Below are 23059 nucleotides of genomic sequence, written 5' to 3'. Positions count from 1 at the left end.
GGCTGGTAAGTTACACAAAAAAAGAATGGATGAGAAAAGAAAGTGAAATACTCAAGAGTGTCTCATTCTCTAAAAAATTTTTGCTGATCTCAGTTACCACTCCTGAGTATTAAATCTAAACCATCCTATTCGCATGCAAATTCGTGCTTTATCACCCTAGATGACAGACAGTGACACATTCTTTCCACTTCCCAAGGCCAGATGAGAAAGCAGAACTGCACTCCACAGGAAAAACACAAATTGCCATTTCAGACAGTTAAAACTTGAACCACTCGCTCCTTCTTTTCACGGGCAGATCAATTACCATGAGCTCCTGATCCATTTGTCCAAATGGTTTCTGCTGATCACCATTTTCTTTCCTTTCGTCTGGATTTACACTAACGATGCTGCTGTTAGACCCACACTCCGCACGCTCCCACGGACTGACCCATTTGTCACAGCTATCGGCCGGCGTCACCTGACCCCCATCTATGCGGAAACTCTGCAGACCCGGGCGGCCTTTGATCGTACTCTGTGGCTTCTCCCAGCTGCCCGGGGGGGCTGGGGCTCAGCCGACCTCTGTCCCCTTGGTTTGACCCTGCAGGGCAGCCCTCAACCACTCATCGGCACAGACCACCCTGGGCCGCCCTCACCACCTTACCTGGTCTCTCTATCTTTGGGGATGGTAGCAGTGCTGTAGGCAAACACCTGCTTCTCCAGGAGAGGAGGGCCGAAGTCCACAATGCTGGCTAATCCTGGAGTGGTCCGTGGCTTTTCAATATACACCAAGGTGCCCGGCTCCTTCTTGAAAGTCTGGCGGCTCGGGGAGGCCCGCTCTGGCTGCAAGGTGTGAGGGGGCCCGTGGGCGTTATGGTGAGCGTGCATGTCTATCATTCTCAGGTCGCTGACTCGGTGAGGAGAGGCAGGGGGTGTTTTGGAGCCCAGAGTCGGCAAGTGGCTATCTGGGTATTTCCGAGATTTCTGTCTGTACAGCGACTGCTCCATGTGCATTTCTGCTTGCAGAGAAGGGTTGCAGTAAGCACTGGCCGAGCGGATCGCTGTGCGGTGATACGCGATGATGTGATCGGGGACGTCTAGCGGGTGCCCGCCATGGGAAGAGGCTATGCTCATCCGCCCCTCGTGATAAAGGTAGGGATCGGTATAGAAGCCCTCGTTTCGGTACATCGCGATGTTCTTGCCACTCATGTCTTCATCGGGCTTCACATCTCTTCTTTCCAGGATGGCGCTCGGGCTGGGCGAGATGGATCTGGAGACCGGCAGGCTGGAGAGTCTGTCCCTGGGGATGGTGGCGTTGCCAGGAACAACCATGGGGCGGGTGCCCCCGTAAGGAATTCTGGATGGGGAAGGAGGCATGGAATGGGGCACAGGAGTGGATGGTGGGGAGTTTGGGATGGCGTGGGGTGGATGGGCTGTGGATCCCGGTCGAGGGGCACCAGGGCCATCTCCTCGTGCATACACAATTTCTCTCTGCATCTGAAAATAAAGCGAGAAGTTAGAAAATCTCCTTTGATACGTGTGTTTTTAGAGCTGTCTCAGGGTGACGGTGTGGCTCTGCCGTGGCAGCAGGCTGAACGGCCCCTCCTTCGGCAGCATGTCCACACTCTGATCTCTGGAACCCCTAAGTACGTCACCTTCCACGGCCACGGGGACCCTACATGTGTTCCTCTGTAAGAATACTGAGCTAGTATATCCAGTATTTGGGGCCAATATCCAGCTGGCCCAATGCTACGACACTACACGTGAAAGAAGGAGGAAGGGGTCAGAGTCAGGGAAGGGGGTGTGAGGACAGCAGCAGGGTCAGAGAGAGAGAGAAATGGAAAATGTTCTGCTGACTGTGAGGATGGAGGAAGGGCCCAGGAGCCCAGGGAGGCAGGGAGCTTTTAAAAGCTGGAAAAGGCAAGGAAATGGATTCTCCCTGAGGGCTTACAGAGAGTATGGTCACTGTCAACACCTTGAGACTGGCCTGTAAAACCCATTTTGGACCTCTGATGTCTACAACTATAAGATAATGAATTTGTGATGTTTTAAGCCCCTATGTTTGTGGGCGCTTGCTACAGCAACCACGAGAAACACCCATTAGAGAGCTCAACATTGTGAGGTTTGGGGGGAAAAACAGTGCAGGGGTTTACATTTTTTCAGATCATAGCGTCTCTGAGACACTGAATAAATGTGGGTCTAATGTGTAAAAAATGCTAAAATTGCATTTTCTAAAATTTCTCCCAGGCACATTTTCTGGTATTAACCCTGGAAAATAGTGAGCATCTTTCCCATCCTTCCAAGCAGATACAATCTAGGGACATGGCCAGGGAGGGTCAGAAGATGCACAGGGAAAACTTGGAGGTAAGCATTCATTCAACCAACTGTTTGCTCGAGCCTAGGAGAAACCAGCTCTGAGACGTTGGAAGACAATAATGATCTGGGAGATGAGAATGCAATCGGAGGCAAAACTCATAGTGGAGAGCACAAGGGAGAAGAACGGGGAGAGAATCTCAACATGGCGGAGAGAGGGGAAGCCCCAGGGAGCCTCTCTGGGGCTGCGATGTCATAAGGAGTCTGATAGGAGTCGTCCATCGTAAGTCGGCTACTTTGTGCCCAGGCAGCAGTGACTTCTGGGCTGTGCCATCACCATCCAGTTCAAGAGACTGAAGACTCCCACTGGGTCTTCCATTAGCTAGCCTCTGGAAGAAACAATGACTAAAAAGTCAATGACTCAAGAGTCATGGACACAGAGAACAGATTGGTGGTTGCCGGAGACATGATACTGGGGTTGGGTGAAGTGGGTGGAGAGGCTCAAAAGGTATATAAACTTGCAGTTGTAAAATAAAATGTCATGGGGATGTAATGTACAGCACGGTGACCATAATTAATAATACTGTATTGTGTACCTGGAAGTTGCTAGGGGAGTAGATTTTAAAGGCTCTCATCACAAGGAAAAAAATGTGTAACGATATATGGTGATGGATGTTAACTGGACTTACCGCAGTGATCACGTACGATATATACACATATTAAATTGTTACGTTGTACATCGGAAACGAATATAATGTTACATGTCAATTATATCGCAGTGAAAAAAAGAATCAAGTTAACGGGGGAAGTGGAAACTAATTTGCAGTTACGCTATTGTGTGTAGCAACGGGGCAGAATAAAGAAATACAGATGAATTCAAAATAAGAATATTTGATACTTTTTGTTTTGGTCAAAGCCCAAGAGGGTAATAACTAACTCGCTGAGATTCCAAATGGCTACAGAATAAAGGATGGACAGCCCACTCTTCAAGTTCTGCTTGTGCTATCAGAGGAGCCCGCATTCCCATCCAGACTTTTGGGAGATGTGACAGACAGGGAGAGCATGAATGGCTGGGGGTGGGTGAGGTAGGGGCATGAGGAGAGAGAGGAGGTGGGCTCGAATGGACAAACACCAAAACGAGCAGTCAAGAGACCCACGGTGTGAGTGATGGGGAATGAGAAAAGAAAAAGCAGAGGCAACAGAAGGCTGAAAATGAAACAGAGCCCAAGGTTCTGAATACATACCAAATCCTTACTTTATAAATGCATTCATTTACTAAGCAATATTTACCAAGCACTTGCTAAGAACCAGACATTGTTCTAGGATACAGTTCTAACCCCAAGTTCCCGCCCTTGAGAAGGTGCATTCCTGTGGACATCTCTTAGAGAAGCAGGTAGGGGAAGAAGCCTCGGAAATCGCGCAGCTTCCTTATCTTGTCTCTGGAAGAATCCCCAGCAGTGCAGAATCCCTAACCTGGGAATTTTACAAATTATGGTGGATTTCATCATGGAAATGACCAATTAGAAAAAATGCAAGCAAGATGCAAATACCTAGCAACCAAAAGGAACCCTTTCAGGGTGTGTTATCTGAGCTCCACTGAATGGGCTCCTGAGTCCCCTTGGGAGGCCAAGTGTTTCCGGGGACCCCAGCGTACGCAGGCTCCTCATGAGCAGTGACAGTTTTATTTCCACTAGCCCCACATCCCCAGCACACCCATTCCCACAACAAGCTCGTTTGTTTCCCTCTCTAAATCAAACTTGGGACATCCTGAGGCTGTGTCCCTTGGGACTCTCTCCCTATTTCCTGTCCTTGTGGATCCAAACCAATGCTGAGGGTCAAGGTCGGGCTCCAAGTCTGTTCCACATGGCCCAGCCCTAACGCTCTAGCCCACATGGACCTCTCATGACTCAGGTGCTCAAGCCCTAGACCGGGTGGTCATTCCCAAGGTCAGTGTGTGATGGTACACCTGATTCTCCTTCCATAAGGGCCAAGCAACCATATGAGATCTGCACAGACCTCTACACACATCCTCTATTCCTATCTTCCACAAGGCAAGGCTCAGTGAAAAAAAAACTGATAACAAAGCAGGGCTTCAGAGAGCACAAAATACAAGAGGGACTGGCTTAGGCAGCAGCACATATCTGGCCAAATTCTCCACATCATCAGACCATGCAATGCAAGATTCAATCCAAACAGAGGTAAAGATCAATTCATACAGATTCATACATGTGTAGAAAGCATAACACAGTGCTCAAGGCAAATCAAGCGCAACAAATGGTAGGTACTATTGTCATTATTGGTATCAATTTAAAAAAAAGGATTTCAAATGTCTACAATCCACTTAGGATAAACAATAATCCAAACTATTAGTCCTCTTTATTCTGGCTTCAGATTACATCAGAATCTACTGAGCCCAATAAATACACAGTGAATGCCCCCCCTTTTTCTGGCAAAAGAGTAGGAAGACCTATTAAGAATCTAAGTGGTACAGAACTGTCTAGAAGGATAAAGAATATGAATGAAAGGAAATGTAAAATTGATTTTAATTAGTGAAAAGTTGAGTAAATTTCTTTTAAAACAACAGAGATGCCTGCATGGATATTTTAAAACAAAAAAGGTTTGGTGATGTGAAAAGAAACGGTTAGGAGGTACATTATAGAACTTGTAAAATAAAATACAAAAAAATCTCATTGGGGGCACCTGGGTGGCTCAGTGGGTTAAGCCTCTGCATTTGGCTCAGGTCATGATCTCAGGGTCCTGGGATCGAGCCCCACATCAGACTCTCTGCTCGGCGGGGAGCCTGCTTCTCCCTCTCTCTCTGCCTGCCTCTCTGCCTACTTGTGATCCCTCTCTCTTTGTCAAATAAATAAATAAAATCTTTAAAGAAAAATCTCACTGGACTTTCTCAATGTCGTGTGTAGATGGATTCAGAAAGAAATGTAAGAATTAACAATAATTCTGATGCACTGTGCACTCATAGGGGAATGTGGGCGACAATCAAGGTATTTACCATCCAGGAGCTAGTATTACATGGGTACCAACCAACCAGAACGGGACTTCAGCCAACAAGGATGGATCCTAGCCATACATTATTAGCATCATGTATCTGAGGATAATGCTCTTATCAGCCTTGGCCTGGTCCATTTCAAATTAATCTTGCCATCACCCAACAGGATCACTGAAAGAATCACTGTCCACCTGAGTCACCCACAATGGAGGCAGATGCAAGCATTCAGCTATGACAGAACAGGGCGAGCCCCATCAGTCTGGGCGCGTTGGAGGTTGGAAGCCTTACCTTGCTTTGCCAAACCATGACTGACTTTCCAGGACTAAGTCTTAAAAAGAACCCATGATAATTTCATCCTCAGCTCTACAGAGCGCCCAGGAGGAGAACAACCCCGTGTTTCCATTATACAGTGGGAAAATGTTTTCAACCGACAGTGAGAGCGAACCTTTCAAATCTGAAAACCTCGGTTCATACGCTAAAGGAGATGGGACAACCAAAGACGGTCACTCTTAAAACGAGGCGGAAGGGATGGGAAGATGAAAAGAGAATCTTTTTCAAGGATGCACTGTGATCTCCCAAGGAGGCCACTTGCTATTCCAATAAAAAGTGGACTTTATACACTTCGCTGTCTGGTTGACAATCAGCATGATGATTAAGATTCTATGATACATAGTTTCAAAAAGTTCCAGCCTTCTATGCTAGTGTTCTTCCCCATGGAGATATCTTCCTGGAATCAGGCACCCACACAGTTTTGTTCTGTTTTGTTGTCTAACTGGTCTTTTTTGGGCCAGTGAGTATAGAAGTGGCATTAAATGCATATTGAGTTCTTCCTGCACGAATCCTCAAAGTCAGAGCTCTCAGGAGGAAATTACATCAAACTTTAAAGGTAAAATAAATTAGCAACACACACACACACACACACACATCACACACGGTTCTTACCCACCTTAATATATCTGCCTCCCCTCTCCCACTAGTCTCTCTGACGTCACTAATCGTCTCCATCATCTCTCTCAAAATATCTGGATACATTATGTCACTGACACTTTTGTCCCAGAAGGTTTCAACACTCATGTCTTTATGTGAGCCTTGAAGAATTTCATTTTTTAGCAAGAAAAACAGAACCTAAACCCAAGAATAAAGGTTCTTTTAACACCTTACCAGAATCCAAAACAGATCTGTTTGTCTGAACCTCAGGTCCAGACAAGGAAATTGCTCATTGATCTACTCTAGATACAACGGCAATGTATGAATCAGACTGTTGTCCCTCATTCACCTCCTTTGGTGGGCATGGTCTCTCCCTCCCACCATGACCACTCAAACCCCTGCCTTCTCTTGGTTGAACACTTCCAGTTTTTGTAAACAGCGGCATTTACAGAGCTCAGCACCGTGGTCCTGGCTGGGAGCCGCTGTCCCTGCCCACCGCGCAGACCTCAGTAAGCTGTCTCGCCCCTACTTTCTAGAGGCCAGACGAAATTTGGGGCAGTTTCAAATTAATTTTCTGAAATTTGAGTTAGGAATCCTATCATATACCTATATTTCATTTCTCTAAAACTCAGCGAGTTAAATCAAACATTGCTCATTTATAAGTTTTAAGCTCATTTATGAGTTTATAAGCTCATTTATAAGTTTCTTGAATGTAAGGTAAGAAGGGGCAAAAACCTTATAATTATTTTCGGAAAGAAAAAAGAAAACCTAGCATGCAAAATGTTTATTTCACATCATTTTGGGAAACTGTCTCATGTAATCACGTCTCTTCGCGGGCTACTTAAAATATACATATTCTTTGCGGAAAGGGAGTATTATGCACAGTTTATTATATTTCAAACCCCACCCTTCCAAGTCTAGAATTTGTAAACATACCACTCAGGCAGACCACACAATGAAGGAACCACACAAAACTGAAAAGGATTCTCAGGAGACTCCTTCATCCTCAGAGAATTAAAGCCACTTACTTTGTCTTAAGGAAATCACCTGTACTACTAACGCCGTGGAAAAAAGCAAATTGGCTCAGCTCCCAATTACGCGAGTCCTTTGTTTGCTGGCTTCATCTAAATCCTCCGTTCCACATCGGGATCTTTTAGACAGCTTTCTCTTCAGGGAAGAAATCGCAAAGGCCACAGATCCTAAAATGTTCCCAGCTTGAGTGTTTACAACCCTTCAAGACCATCTTGCTTTCCCCAGTCTTCCGAGTGAGCCTGTCACAGGCGTGGATGAAAAGGAGTCCTCCCCATGATAAGCCAATTTCTCCTCCCTTTGGAAATTAGTCACTGAGTAACCTCAGCTCACATCCAACCACAGGCTACCTCACGGGTGACTCAGACCTTTAACAATTGCTTACATGGAAAACACACACCAACGAACAAACCCTGGGAGGCCCAGGTAAATGGGTTAACAGGGAAGGAAATAACCACAAACTAGGTTTGACCCAGGCGAACAGGATCCCTCACAGACAGACAACCAGCCACCACAAAGCCGGCGGGAAAACCCGGTATGCTCCTCAACCACACTGGGCCCCCTCTCGCATTGTGTTCTGCTGGGAAAATCTGGGGAGACCAGCACCCAACGCTCATCCCGCTGCCAGGCTTTAGAAGTCGGCGGAGTGGGGAGCGAAGGAAAACAGGAGCCTCTCTCCCTGGTGTAGACCCGCAGAAAGAAAACAGAAGGGTGATAAAGGAGGCTGTGTATTAATTAACCAGCCCGGTTCTACCAAGCTGAACTCTGGGTGCCGGCCAGGCAACAGTCCCACACAGCACCCACGCAAAGCAACCACTGTGATCGTTCTGAGAAACGTACCTGAGAGGAGAGGGAAAGGTAGGGAGGACCGACCAACCGACGCCAAGAGGGGATTCGAGAAGGGAAGCCGGAGCCCTTCGGCCCCACCCTCGACAGGGCGGAGGAGGAGAGGCCCAGGCGTCTCCAGGGATCACCCCCCTCTCCTTTGGCAACTGCTGTCCACGCAGCTGTTCCCTTGCAGGGCAGCGGGCACAAGAAGGTGTGTGTTCCCGACAAGAAGTGGCTTGTGCGGTGCTGAGCAAAGGACAGGAATTAACAAGGCATTACTGACAAAAGGCGAGGGAGGAAAAGCATTTCCTTAGCTCGCAGGTAGGCTCTGTTGAATCACCACTGTGCTTTCTGAGCCCTCAGGGGCCGAGTGCGGCAGCTACCCGAGTGGGAAGGCAGGGACGAGAAACGAGAAACGGGCGATGCTGGGCCGGGGAGCCCCACTGGCCTCGGGCCACACCCCACGGCCACGCTCTGGGAAGCCTGCGCATATTGCAAACGTTTTAAGGCTTGGAGAGACTGTTCTTGCTGACCCACAGAATTCCATGACGTCTCCCAGGTTCAGATCCCGTCAGCGTGGCAGGCTTTCTTCAACAACTGTTTACTGCCGTCCAAATGCTCTGTGGTTATTAAGGGAGGGGGACCGCGGAACGCATGACACCGTCCCCCTCCTAAGATGTCTCATTAGAAACAATGTTTGGACAAAGTGTTGCAACAGATGCCGCCTAAGTAAGAGGTCGGGAAGGAAAAGGGATGTGAAACCCCTCGTGTCGATTTTTAATCTAATCAGCCCGGGGTTTGTTATTTTCACCAGAGGGTGGGAAGCACACACCGTCAGCCCCTGACGCATCTGGCACGCATCTGGCAGGTTTCGTTTCTTCAGTCAAACACACACTTTCCAGGAAGGGGGGTGTCGGGGTTGGGATCCCTTGTCTGCTTCAGCCACGATCCCATCCCTAACCTATCCCCGAAGACCCTGTGTTATGGCACACGACGGCCACCGCCGTTTCGCCACGTGGCGACACACCAGACCCAACACAGGAGTCCCCACCTACCGCAGCAGAGACAGGTGGCTTCTGCTGACCCGGTTACCACTCGAGTCAGGGGGTTGGCAAGGTGAGAGAAGGTCTGGTTTACCCCTCCCATCTCCCCTTTCCTGTCCTGTTCAGAGCAATTTCCTTTCACTTTCTAGATGCTTCGGAGCAACGGTCTGGAGACAACATGCCTGGCTTCGTCATTAGGAGAGCTGTAATTCCCGGTCAGGAGTTGGAAAGCTGGCCCAACCCTGTCGCGAATCAGGATGAGTTATGCCCTCTGGAAAGAAGCACGCAGGTCATGCTAGAGGCTGGGGGTTTCGGGGGAGCTGAGGTGGAGGGGGGGATGTCACCATCCTGAGGTCCTAGAGTCCCCACTGAGGAACCGGGCAGGCTAATTTGCGAAGCCATATGCTGGTGCTGGGCAGGACTCGGCTTCACCTGTCTGGCCTGTGCTCTCCACAGAACAGCTCATTCAGCCTAACTCACCAGGAAATTTGGCTCAGTCTGGGTGCGGCCAACCACGAATTCCCCGCACGCTGGGTCCTTTCTTCACCAGACCCTCCTCAGCGTGACCAACCCTGGGATGCTACGGCCTCTGAGAATTTGTTCTTCCCAGCGGTGTATTAAGTGTTCTACTATCGATCCTCCTCCTTCCTTTCATTAACTGGCGCTATAAGCAAAGTGGAAATAATTTATTTCTTTTGAGTTAGTATTAAAAAAGAACATGCTAGTAAATATTCAGTATTACCTCAACAGGAAATAATGTTTACGCTCTGGTAAGGCTAACGGTCCCGTGAAATTTATTTCTATTTCCTCTCTCTCATTCATAACTTTATTGGCTTTTTAAAAATTACATAGGATAAAAGGAAATCTAGAATGCGCTTATAAGCACGAAGATGGCACCGTGAAGGGAAGTAATTATGATGTCGGAAAATCTCAAGTTCATCTTGCTTATGCTGTTAAAACTGGACAGACGGTCATTTGTGAGGTCTTAGTGAAACTATTAATGTTTCATTTGATCATAAATGGAATGTCTCCCAGACACGAGACAGACAGGCTGTTGCCAAAATTATTTAATTCTCAGGAAAGAGATGGTCCAGTCAGTGGTTAGCTGATGGCTATATTTAAGATGAGCGTTATTCCCACAAATATTTTGACAGGGGAAACTCTGCTGAGCTCTCCGGTCTACAGGCCTGACTGACTTAATGCTGTGCCCAACGTTGATGAAAGATCCGAGCCTGGAACAGACTTAAGCAATGTTAAATAAATCATTTAACTTCCAAGCCACGGTCAGTAACTGTGCGGAGCTGCAGGACAGATAAAAGAAAAATGTGCTTCTCTCACTGATACTCAATCTTGTTCTGGGATACTCCTGTATCATCCAGGCCAAGGACAACCTCCTTTTGTACCTAAAATAGCTACAGTTTGTAAAAGCGTATCTTCTTTCTACCACTTGTAACAGATAGTGCAAGTAACTTCTATCTTCTCGCCCTGTCTCTGCACATCCCGCCAGTGCCTGTGCGGACACTGGTCTTTTATCCAGGACTCCCTTCTGGAGCTTCTAGGTTTGTTGTTAGTGGTTATGTCGTTTCTGTCACCCAAATGCAACTTTTCAGTCCCTTCGATTTTATTTTTCCTCTTATGACTGTTCTCTAAACTCCTACTTAGCTTGTCAACATGCACTGTGCAATATGTAAGACATCGCTTTGTTTATTGGCAACGTTTCTTATTCTATAAAGGATTTTGGATGGTGAGGCACACACATACCCACGATAATCACCCGCAGTTTGCAGCTCACACAGGGCTTCCAACTGAACTCCGTGAAATACACAGATCAGGCGATCCTATCCCCACTGGATGGGTTAGGAAATGGAAGTGTAAGGCGTTAAGAAGGTTGCCCAGGGGCGCCTGGCTGGCTCAGTCGGTGGAACATGGTGAATCCTGATCTTAGGGTCATGAGTTCGAGCCCCACACTGGGGGTAGAGATTACTTAAAAATAAAATCTTTAAAAAAAGAAAGAAACTTGCCCCATGTCATATGGTGACAAGGCAGGGAAGCACTAAGAATGCCCATCTTCAGCCTCGTCACTGTGAGGCTTTATTATGTTATTATTTTCTTTTTTTAAAGATTATTTATTTATTTATTTGACAGACAAGAGATCACAAGTAGGCAGAGAGGGCAGGCAGAGAGAGGAGGAAGCAGGCTCCCTGCTGAGCAGAGAGCCCGATGTGGGGCTCGATCCCCGGACCCTGGGATCACGACCTGAGCTGAAGGCAGAGACTTTAACCCACTGAGCCACCCAGGCGCCCCTATTATGTTATTATTATTAAACTTTATTACTGCTTCTTCCACAGTTCAAGTGTGAAACCCCGTGTCCTCCAGGACACCGTGCGCTGCTCTGTGAGGACTCCTGCCCCCCCCCCCCCCCCCCCGCCAAGGCCCTTCCTGCAGGGACTACTGAGGGCTCATCTGCTTGAGCTCTGACCTTCAGCGTACAGGGCGCTGAACTCTGTGGGAGATGTTCCTCATCTTCGTCACTCTCTGACCCCGACTTCCACGGCAAAGGAAAGGAACAGCAGACGTCTCAGCGGGCTTAGCATTTAAGTAGCCAGATGCTCTCTTGATTACGATTAGGTTTTATCTACTTGCCTCAGAATAAGTTACATGTCAGGGCACCTGGGTGGCTCAGTCGGTTCAGCAACTGACTCTTGATTTGGCTCAGGTCACGGTCTCAGGGTCATAGGACGGAGCCCCGCCTTGGGCTCCCCACTCAGCCGAAAGTCTGCTTCCCTCCTTCTCCCTCTGCCCCTCTCTACTCTCTCTCTCTCTCTAAAATAAATCTTTAAAAAAATCAGTTACATGCACGTTAGTATGTATCATGTTTATATACATTACACTGACATATACCAAAGTATTCTGTATGGCTAATTATGTAGATGTAGCTATCACTATGCCACGAGTTATATATGTGTAAACATGTACATATGTACATGCACATGTACAAACACACACACACACACTTTCATTCGTCGCAGATGCCAGATTACTTACGGCATAAAATGTCTGGGACATTCCTGGGACCACACCCCTTGCAGGAGGCACTACAATTTCGTCACTGTATCCTCCGCCCCTCTAACCTTTCATTAGGGAAACTGATCCAGTCGATTACGTTGTTAAGTGGAAAAGGTTGATACAACATTACATAGCTTTAGGATGGTCACCACAGTGTAAGAAGTTTTTTTTAAAAAATTGCAGTTGGATGATGTAACAATACCTCATCACATCTGAACTGAAAACAGCGAAGTGATGACAATCTCGGGTAGGATTTTCGGCTCTGCAGCCGCAGCTTAACGGTGGGCATTTTTCAGTGGAGAAAATGGTAGTGAACACATCAATGGGTGGTGGGTGCCAAGCCGGAAACCAAATGGTCTTTCATTCCCGGTCTGTCACTGTCCTGCCACATCCCAGGGCTCCCGCAGCAGGGTCTGAGCAGTCCTTGTGTCCCAACACCCTGTGTTCCCTCTTGGGGTCTACTCTGGGTCCCTCTGCACCTATTTCTTTCCTCACTGCTCTTCTGGAAATCAACCCTGTGGACCCAGGTGACAATCATGGCCCTTCTGCTGGCATTGCCCCCTGCCTGTTTTCACGTCAGTCAAAGAGGGACACGTGCTGGCTCTATGACCCAGTCCTAGAACGAGCGCGCAACACGAGGTGGGTTATGTCAGCGGAGCGAGTTTAAAGGGGGATTTTACAGGTCGCCTCTGATGAGATGTTGTTCAGCTGCGCTGTTATTTTGACCTTCGGCTGAACAATATTAGCTAATGTGTCAAAAGCAGCAAGGAGCACGGGAGGGGAGAGCCCCGGAGGATTACGCTGAAGGAGAGTAATTCACAAGGCCACCAAGTTCAATTTTTCCTCAAAATAAACATGAAAAAGCAACAGTGCAGATTCAGATCAAAGCAGCCCGTGTGCCCATTCTTCCTGGGTTCAGAAGAGCCAAGTGCTCTCCTCCTAGCAGCGGCTTTCAAAACCGGAAGAAGTTCCATGGGCATCCCAGGTATGTCAAGTGTGTGAGCTGGGAAACTTGTCTCGTGTCAGCCTGAAAATCGCTGCCATTTGTTGTGTAATTATAGAGGCCCATCCATCTCCCCAGTTCTCAGTAGTTAGGAAAGAATCGAAAAGGTTTTGGGTTTATAAATTAAATGAATAGACCTTTGAAAACGCATCAGTTTTTCTTGGGTCTGATGGGAGTCTGTGGCAAAGAACACGAGAGTACCTGCTCTGGGACCAAGCAAGTGGCCCCAAATGCCCCCTCCCCCCCATCTGGGGAGTCTTCCCGCGGTCCATGCAGCACCGTGGAACCTGCCTTCCGATTCGGGTGTTAGCATCAGGTTCCCAATACATATAAACCAGAAGTCTGATCTAGAGTGATTCTCAACTACCACATTCTCTGCATCCATGGGATGATTACTAGGTTTAAAAGCCCGGGGTTAAGGCCAATGAGGGAATGAGGATCTTTAAGACAGACTTCTTACCTTTAAAGAGCTTACATTCTAGTAGGGATAATAAAGCATGTACATGCATATTCAAAATCAGACAAAGCAGGAATAACTCTGGCAAGTGTTAAATGAGTGCAATGCACAAACACTCTCAGAATCTGCTCCAGAGTTAGATCCTTCCGGCTGGAGAGTAGAGGAACACTTTTCTGAAAAGGTGAGACTTAAATGAATCCATAAAATATGAGCAGAATTTCAGGAGATAAGCAAGAAAAAGGTTGCTTTGTTAGATAGTCCAGGCAGGAAGGAAGGCACGATTGGAGACAAGAGTGGGAGATGCCAAGTCCCCTAGGGGAACAGGTAGGCCTCTGACCCAAACAGCAAAGGGTTCTCCAAAGTCAACATGCATGAGAATCACCCAGAGCACTTGCTCAGACACGAATGAATGGGACCCACGTATGGAGTGTCTGACAGAGCAGGTCTGAGAAGCTGGATTTCCAACAGGCCCTCAGGTGCTGCTGAGCTGTGGGTCCTAGAGCTTCTTCAAGAACCACCGCTCTGGGGAGCAGAGGGGTTTGGTTAAACCCTAATTCCGAAAGCTGACCTTGTTAAACTTTGAGTGGTGATGATAACTACCTAGAATTTCTCTATAACTATTTTCATCTAAATCTGCCCAGAGAAGATGGAAAGTGAACAAGGGAACTATTATGTTCGGAGACTTCCTATTCACTAAATGCTGTCTGACATCACCTCATTGAATTCCCGGCAGATTCCCATCGGATAAACATTATAATCCCCATTTTACAGATGAGGAACTGGGGCCCAGTGAGGTCAAGGGTCCTACCCGAAGGCAAATAATTGGACCAGGATCTGTGAAGTGCCAGAAAAATCTTATGCTGTAGCGGTAAGAAATCAAGTGTGGAGGCTTATCTTTGAAAGCTCTTCAAAGGAAGGCAGTCGGTCAAGGATCACAAAGATCGGTGTTCTTCCCATCTCAAATCAGGCTCAGAAATACCGGAACAGAGTCATCTGTATTGAAGGTTACAGAGACACAAGAGAACAGTAACCTAGACCAGACCCTGCTGAAGGTGATCTACCAAAGTGGGGAACCACCATCGTCCACAGGATGATGCCAGGACAGCCGTGAGCCCCCCAAGAGCTCTCCATTTCAAAGGAATACCTTTGTGTTTTCAGTTCAAATACGCAGTCAGCCAGCCAGCAAGCCAGTGGACAGGGCCCGGAAATCTGAGATGGTCAGCAAAACCACCACTTCTCCTTATTTGGAGAAATGACAGCTTCCCAGACAAGCAGTTTGGGAGTCGTGCATACCCCGAGGCTGGGCTTGGCAGGCCTCTCCGCCCCCGCCCTGCCCGGCCTTGCCCTGCCCGACAGCTGGGGGAGGTTAGCCAGTCACGGCTTCCCCACTCGGTTCCAACACGGCCAGCAGCCTGCTCCTCGGACATGAGATCTGCTTCCCCCCCGACCCCGTGTCCCCAGGACGGCGGGACTTAGAGCACTCCTCCCCTCGAGAGCAGCCCTGCATTCCTGAATCTGGGTAGCTCCCAAGAAACAAACGCATGGCTACCAGCTCGGTGACCCCGCGTCCAAGAAATCACCGTCCAGGTGACCAAGTGTCCACCTCCGGCCAGGGGGCAGGCACAGTCTAGTTGTCCCCCTGCCCAAAACACGGGAAGGAAAGAATCCTCTGCCGCATAAGAAGTAAAGCTGGTGAAGAAGATGCTATGTCACCTGCGGAGCCTCTCAAAGCTCATGACTCGGCAGCCAGAGCTTCGAATTCATATCAAGGAGAAAGAGGCTCCAGGTGGACTCCAAAAGGGACCATCTCCCCCCACGGGCCAGGCCAGCCGCAGTCTTCTTCTTTGTATTCCCTTTCTCTTACTTGTCTTCCTTCTTCGAAAAGCGACATGGGGACCCAGTTTCTTCCAGAGAGGATGGAGACATGGGTGGATAAAGAGACAGAGGGAGTTTCTTCTAACACGTGCCCGCACCCCAAGACGCTGGCTTCGTTCTGATGACCTTCACCCTCAACGTCTTCAACGGACTGCACTCGACACACCGGCTGCCTCCCCCCAGAATTTTGTAAAGGTGGAACCCTCCTCTTCCATCAGCACTCCTCCCCACCATGGTGGCCAAGGAAGGTTGGGGGGGGGGTGTTGTGGAGGGACGAGCGCTGGATTAGGAATGAAAAGACGGTTTCTCCTCTGAGGAGTTCCTTGTTTGTGGTCTCACCGCCGTGACCGCGGCTCTCTCTGGACTTTTCTGAGCCTCCGGTTCTGCCACTTTGCAGCTTCAGGAATACCTTCTGTGCCCACCCTCCCCGTTCCGTGATGCCCACTCTCCCAGTTCTGTGAACACCAAGAGAGCTGAATTATTCTTGCCTGACTTCGCATGCAGAGAATTGTGACCAGCATGGGTTCTTAGGTAAATCGCCCACAAGCGTTCATGGGCTCACTCAAATGAGAGCAAAATGAATACAATGGATAATACTCACTTTAATATATTCATAGGAATGTGATGAGAATGACACCCTCTCCTTTTGAGATGCTAAGAGCTCACAGGAAGAAAGAATGGATTCTGAAAGCAGGAAAGCCATGCTGTATTATATTCCAAAGACATAGCCTTGAGAAAGAGGTTCAGATGTACGCTGTGGGCTCCCATGCAAGAAAGTGCTTTTCCTCATTCCCATTCCTGAATGAATTGGCGATTCTGAAGCCAGATCAGGCTAGACAAAAGATTTCCAGTCCACTTCATATGGACTTGATATGACAAGTGTACTCAAATGTCAAGTATTTCTAAAAATTACGGGATGGGCGATGACCCGCATCTCTGCGTCCGGTCCTTCTCCACCCGTTCCCATCTTACCACCTGGGAGTGCCTCTCTCCAGGGATGAAACATGCCTAGCGCCAGAACAGAAGCTTTGGTGGGTGAGGGTAAGGCTGAACACAAGTTTCTGGATGCTCTCAGAATTTCAATCACACTGTCCACTCTAGTCCTGCCCCACATTTATATTAAAAAGAGCAAAATCTGTGTGCTTTAGGATAGTTCCTTGATAGAAAAACACCTACCTTGCGGTAGTGCTCAAAAAATTGTTTCTGGCTTTTCTTTCTCGCTCTCCCTCTTTTTTTTTTTTTTTTTTTAATATAGCAAAGTGTGGCGATTTATTTATTTATTATCTATCTATTTATTTTTGTAAAGTGTGACTTAATGTAAATGTAGAAATGCTGTTACTGAACTTTTATGTCGAGATGGCCTTACACATATGTTCACTGTATCTACATCTAAAATGCAAAAAAAGGTCTGGGTGGTTCTTATATTATTACGATGCACTATATATAGAAACACATTATCTCCGGATAAAAATTTTCCGTCAAAATTAAAAAATATCAGAATGCCACATTTGACTCATTCTCATGGTCTAGTCACAGAGTGATACTGAATAGAAACTTATTAGCATTTCATGAAATTTCTTCAGATCATTGTTACGAATAATAAAAATACAGAAACATTTTAAAACAACATATTTCAGCCTTAAAATGGTCAGATTAACATAATTATAGCCTTAGGTTGCCAACAGTGGCGCATTTCTCATTTTCATGAGAACGCAGAGGTTCTCCCAGATCGCAAGCTAATAGGCTCCTTGGTCTAAATATATACAATAAAATCTAAAGGAAATTTCTGAAGCATTAAGATCGGAACCCTGGAGATATCTGGTAAGTAATTTGCGCTGCTGGAGCAGAGTTTTTTGTTTTGCCGTTACACAGCTGCTAGGAAATATATTTTTAGATTTGCTTTTAAAGGCGAGCAAAGATGGTATCCACTGTGTAGATATGCATCCAGAATGTTCCCTCGGTCCCTCCTGCAAGGAGTCCGCCATGGACGGAATGTTCTATCCGTCACCTGCCTTCTTGGTAAGTCAGTGCGAGGAGCGGTCCTTGACGCTCTCATCCTAGACGAAGCGATCAGACCTTGACCATGACACCCATCGCTTCGGAGGCCGTGCCTTATGAAAAACACGCACCGAAGGTCAAGCAGGTCCCTGCTCATCCCGAATTAACTCATCACCGACATCGTTACGACGTCTTATTGCTGTTTGGGTTTTTGTTTGGCAGCCCCTCCTGTGATATCAAGGGCAAGTGAAACGTACAGGTTCACAGAGTTAAATCAGAACAAGGAAGGGCATGAACTTGGATTTCACAGGAAAAGGAAAAAAATGTAAAGAAAGAAATCAGGTGCACGTGTCAATCAACCAACTGAGGGAAACATATTTTCTGTATTTCAGGAAAATGGAGGGAGTGCTGCCCCAACCATGAGAAGGCACCCTCCAGCTACAAACACACACTGGGTCCTCATACCTTTTGTGGGGATAGGCCTCAGATAAATAAATCTGCACAGAAATGTTTCAATGAACAACTCTTCTTTTGTGACCAAAAAGAAGGTGCTGGAGTTCTCGAGAACCCTTAAACAAGAATTAGTTTTGATTCTGACATCGAAATGGCTCATTTTTCTCAATGACACAATCGTTAGTGACATTTTGCTCAGTCTTCATAAGCCCCTGGCTGGTCTTTTGTCTTAAAGCCTGGGTTTTTACACTTCACTCAATAACAAGATACTATTATCCCCCACTTTGGCCATTTCCTCGCACTGCTACTACCCATTTAATACTTTTCTTTATTTTCTTTACTTACTGTGATGAAGCAAGAGTATTCATTAACTCTCAAGTTCTTTGTGCCACTTACTTCTCTAATGCTCATGAAGACATTATATAATTAATTATTAAAATTTAAAAAACCTGTTTTTCTACGTACCACCGAAAACCGCAGGTTCCGAGCGAAAACCAGCATGGGAAGTGGTCTGAGCAGTAAAACGTTAACGTTTCAAACAGGGTCATGGCAGGAGCCATTTTCCTTAGCAAAGAGGCTGACTTTTAAAAATAATGCTATAATCCGACACAAGCTTTTTAAGCCTGTATGTATTGTTTTATTCAAAGCATCTCGTAATTTGAAGCAGCTGCTGTTTGTCAGTTGACTTGATGGCTTAGTCTCCTTCAATAAAAATATTGGATCATCTAAATCTGGTTAGTTCAAAATCCATTTATTTTTGGTCCAGACCCATGCATTTCCAATTAATGAGCTCTGTTCCCACTGCAGACACGCACCGCCGCGGAAACGAGGTGAGGCCGAGCTCTATGCATCTACAGTGGTGGCTGGCGACGAGAAGTCAGACAGACAACGTTTTCCCAAATCAATGAGGTGGGACCCAGAGGGGCCAGAATGAAAAGCAGGGAAGCAATGGAGATGGACAGAGATCTGGCCTCAGGGACAGGTGGCTTGGGCTCCAGCCCTATCTTTGTCCCTTCCTTATTTTGTGACCTTGTCACCCCCAGTCATTCCAACCATGCTAGGCTCACGGACAGGTGAAAGATGATAAAAGATGATGCATAAGGACCCTCTTTCCACCTCTGGAACCCCACAATTCTAATAAGTCAGGCTTATTTCTTGAGGTTGCACCAACTACCAGCTATGTCCTCTGTCACAAATGTCCAGCAGCAGACAGAGCCTCGCTCCTGCCAATTACGCGCCAGCAAAGTAATCGCTAAACTGATGGGGAGAGAAGCAGGGCAGAGAGGAAACATCTTACCACCAGTTGCTACGTACCTTAAAAATATTTGTCTTCCCTGTAAAAAACTAATGTGTGCTACCCCCCCTCCCAAAATTTTAGATAAAGTAACAGATACTCACCTGAGAAATTTTAGAAAAAGTGTCAAGAGAAGAACAGTTGTCTGGAAGCCTTTTTAGGGCAAGATCGTGGAGTGGGGGAGTCTGAGTGAACAGGATCAGAGACAATTTCCTAGAGTCGGGGTTACCCCGATGGGGACCCACAGAGAAGACAGAAAGGCAAAACCCCAGGAAGGAAACAGCATGTAGGGGCAAGGGTTACAACCTGAAAATACCAGGACATATGCTCCCAGTCAAAGGCAATTTCCGCCAACATCTCTATTTATATGAGACAAGAGAAGGGATGTGGTTTGGATATCAAAGGGCGGGGAATGTGGGGGAAGCCTCTCCCATACTCTCCAGCACCAGCACAAAAGTCTTTGGGAGGAATCCCACTACCCACTAAAGGACGGTCCTGTTCCAACGGACCTTCAGTTGAGCTGGCTGGTTCGCCAGCCCTGGATTTTGGGCAGAAATGGGGCTGGACGCTAGCTGTGTTGGTCCGGAAGCCCAAGTGCAGGGCTGCGATGAGCCCTTACATCGCCTGTTGACATCCTTGGCAGTAATCACTTTGCACCACAAATCACCGGGTATTTCTGTGGCCCAGTGGATGCCTTGGTGTCCAGGAGGCAGGGGAGGAGAGCCCCAGTCCCTGGTGCTGAGGGAGCTCCGCTGGCTGTGCTGACTCGGGAACCCTCCACCTTCAACGTTATTCCCCGTTCTCCCCGTCCTCCCCGTCCTCCCCCAACCACTCTGCCGAAAGCCGCACAGGCGGCAGCCTGACTTGCAGGCAGTTCTCCATTCAAACACGTTTTCTCACTTTCAGATCAAGCTCACGAATACGTTCCCCGCTCCAGGGCCATGAAAACAGTTTTCAAGTGACACAGCACATGAAGGAAAGAAGGAAGGAGCAAGGAGGAAAGGGTAGTTTGCCTAAAACTCTCCCCACACTATCTACTGTTTACTGTTTTCATTTCACTGAGGAAGTTGTCACCAAGTCTCGGAAAAGACAACCAGTCTGATACTAGTTTTGGATGCTATCCAACCCAACCAACCAACCAAACAGCCACCACCAACAACAACAACAAAAAAAACCCAAACAGAACAAAACAAAACAAAACAAAAAACCATTCAAAAGTGTACAGAATAATTTCTCTTAGGTCAAAAAAGCATTGCTGATGTGTAATTACTACTTTCAAACTAAGTCGTCTGTATCTGACTCCAGACTTGGAGCTCTTGGCTACTAGTAAGAGAGTCAGCCTGGATTCGAACTCTGGCTTTGCTGCCTGCTAGAGTGTGGTCTTGTTATTTAATTTCTTGGCCTCAGTTTTCCAATCAAAAAATGGGTCTAATTGTACCTATGAAGTCGAGTTATTCTGATGACTACATGAAATAATATATATTATTTTTAAGAAGATTTTATTTATTTATTTGACAGGCAGAGATCACAAGTAGGCAGAGAGGCAGGCAGAGAGAGAGGAGGAAGCAGGCTCCCTGCGGAGCAGAGAGCCCTATGTGGCGCTCCATCCCAGGACCCCAGAATCATTGCCTGAGCTGAAGGCAGAGGCTTTAACCCACGTAGCCACCCAGGCGCCCTGAAATAATATTTATTATTGAGACCACATTAGGTAGCAACTTTTTCAAACACATAAACTCATCTCCAAATTGGGATAAAGATACCCACAGAGATATGGATAAGCAGATCCATGAGCACATGAACGTTTAAAGGGAAAAAGACTTGATTTAAAAGGACACTGCTTTACTGAGTTCCTTTTTAAAAAATCCAAAATATTGTGACTTTACCATTGCAACAATAAGATAAAAGTCATCTCAAGTACATATAATTTCTGCCAAGCCTTTTTTCAAGCAGTCATTAAGCCTGACAAAATAGGATTGTATCTGTTATATAAAACTGTAGAAGTTTTAAATGCAACTCTTAAAGCTTACAAAGACCTTTTTTTTCAAAAAAGTCAAAACTAAAACACAGAAGCTATTTGTAATTTAAAATTTGAAGTGTTTTTCACCAGGAAAAAAAAAACAACAAATAATTTTCCTTAAGAAAATAATTTTCCTTAAGATGTTGAAGGACACACACTCAGGTCCCCCTCCCACTGTTAGCACATCTTCAAATTTTCTACATTTGTCTCAGAAACTAAATGCAAGTCAACATCTTCATGAAAACACTGAAAATGGTCACAAAACACATACATCACTGAGATCTGTACTAGCAGATAATGTAGACACCTTAAATCCTTTTCAAATTATAAGGTTACACAGAAACTAGATCGCAGGATTTACAGACGGAAGACAGCCGAACGTAATTTAAATGGCTTTTAAGAAACAGACTATCACCAATCACAAAGAAGTTTCCTCCTAAGCAGTGCGTTACGAAGTGAAAATTAAAAGACTGGTATTTTAATTCCTAACTGAACTGAAATACAGAAGATCTGAAGGCAAATGTCCCACAGCATGACAAAAACAGTCTGAAAATCGTATTTTGTTATAAAGGTACAGTTCTTACCTTACATCTTCCGTGACCCTTTTTCTCCTAGAAGAAACTTTCTAGACTTGCAGAGACCTTCAAACTACCCATCTCTCGAAGATTTCCAGCTCTGCCTGTCTTTATGGTGACTAAATGCAAGGCTTGGATTTTTTTTTTTTTTTTTTTTTACAGAAGGAAGCTTTTAGTCAAAATATGTGGTTTAAAGGAGCAGTATCCACCCTTGTTAAAACCATTTCACGGACATTCAGAGGTTTTGTTTCTACTCTATGAAAGTTAAATCCGAGTAGGAAGGCATTTTTCCTGTCCCGGAAATCAGCATAACTAAAACCAATGCTGAGCTAACGAGAAATGTTTCTTCCATGTGTTCCGTCTGGCAGAAACTGCAAGCCATATCAAGGAAACACGTGATGTTTATAAATACAATATGGCTCATGTTGTCATAACCTCTCAATGACAAAAAAAAAAAAAAAGTGTAAGGAAAGGCAAGCGGCCACAAGGCAGGAAAGATGAGATTTGTATCACTTAGAAGCTGCCTATCAGATGTGCATATATTACCCTTTTTTGCTTCTTGGAAAATAAAATAAAGTCTAACTAGAAGCAGTCAGGGAGGAAGAAAATATCTCCCGTGTTCTGGAGAGCCACTGTATTCCAATGCGTTTGCCCCGCTAATCATTTCAAGAAGAGTAATTCCTTACCAGTGGTAACGTAAACATCTTTTTGCCTGTCAGAAAAGCATGATATAAAGAGGGCATAATTAGATACATCACTCAAGTGAATTCCATTGTTTTAACTCAAGCAAGTAATAGAACGGAGGCAAGGATTTCACAGAGCCTGGATCTGATGTGGAAACATCCAGATGTCTGTATCACGACTGGTTTCATGTTCGGACTTGTGGATTACTGAATTCGGACCTTCTGCTGGGTTTGAAGACTGGTGAGGGCAGTGACCACACTCGCTCACCACTGTATCTCCAGAAACTTGCACAAGAGCCAGAATCAGAGGAGGGGAGGGGACATGATGGTTGGGTGAGTGAACCAGTGAACCTTGGAGCTAGGTTAACTGGTCTAGAATTCGCAGTCCTACTTTGTTGAATCTGGAGTACTTGGAGTATCCAACAGGAAACACTGACTAAATGCAACCTACAGGTTAAGATTTGTCCTACTGAGTTATACATACAGCAAAACAAGATCTGTCTTCTTCAATTTGG

General features: G+C 46.3%; 1 protein-coding gene across 3 annotated transcripts in view; it reads right to left on the bottom strand.

The window, feature by feature from the left end:
• The window catches only part of KIAA1217, a 288781-nt gene that overhangs the window by 59878 nt on the left and 205844 nt on the right, over positions 1 to 23059 (bottom strand). For all 3 annotated transcript variants that reach the window (XM_080810111.1, XM_080810112.1, XM_080810113.1), the window contains exon 6: positions 641 to 1473. In XM_080810111.1, coding sequence (XP_080666237.1) covers positions 641 to 1473 — 833 coding nt within the window. The remainder of the gene's footprint in view (positions 1 to 640; positions 1474 to 23059) is intronic.

Source organism: Martes martes (assembly GCF_963455335.1).
Source record: "Martes martes genome assembly, chromosome: 8".
NCBI lineage: Eukaryota > Metazoa > Chordata > Mammalia > Carnivora > Mustelidae > Martes > Martes martes.
The sequence above is the reverse complement of the archived record's forward strand: the minus strand, read 5'-3'. Positions and strand labels throughout refer to the sequence as shown.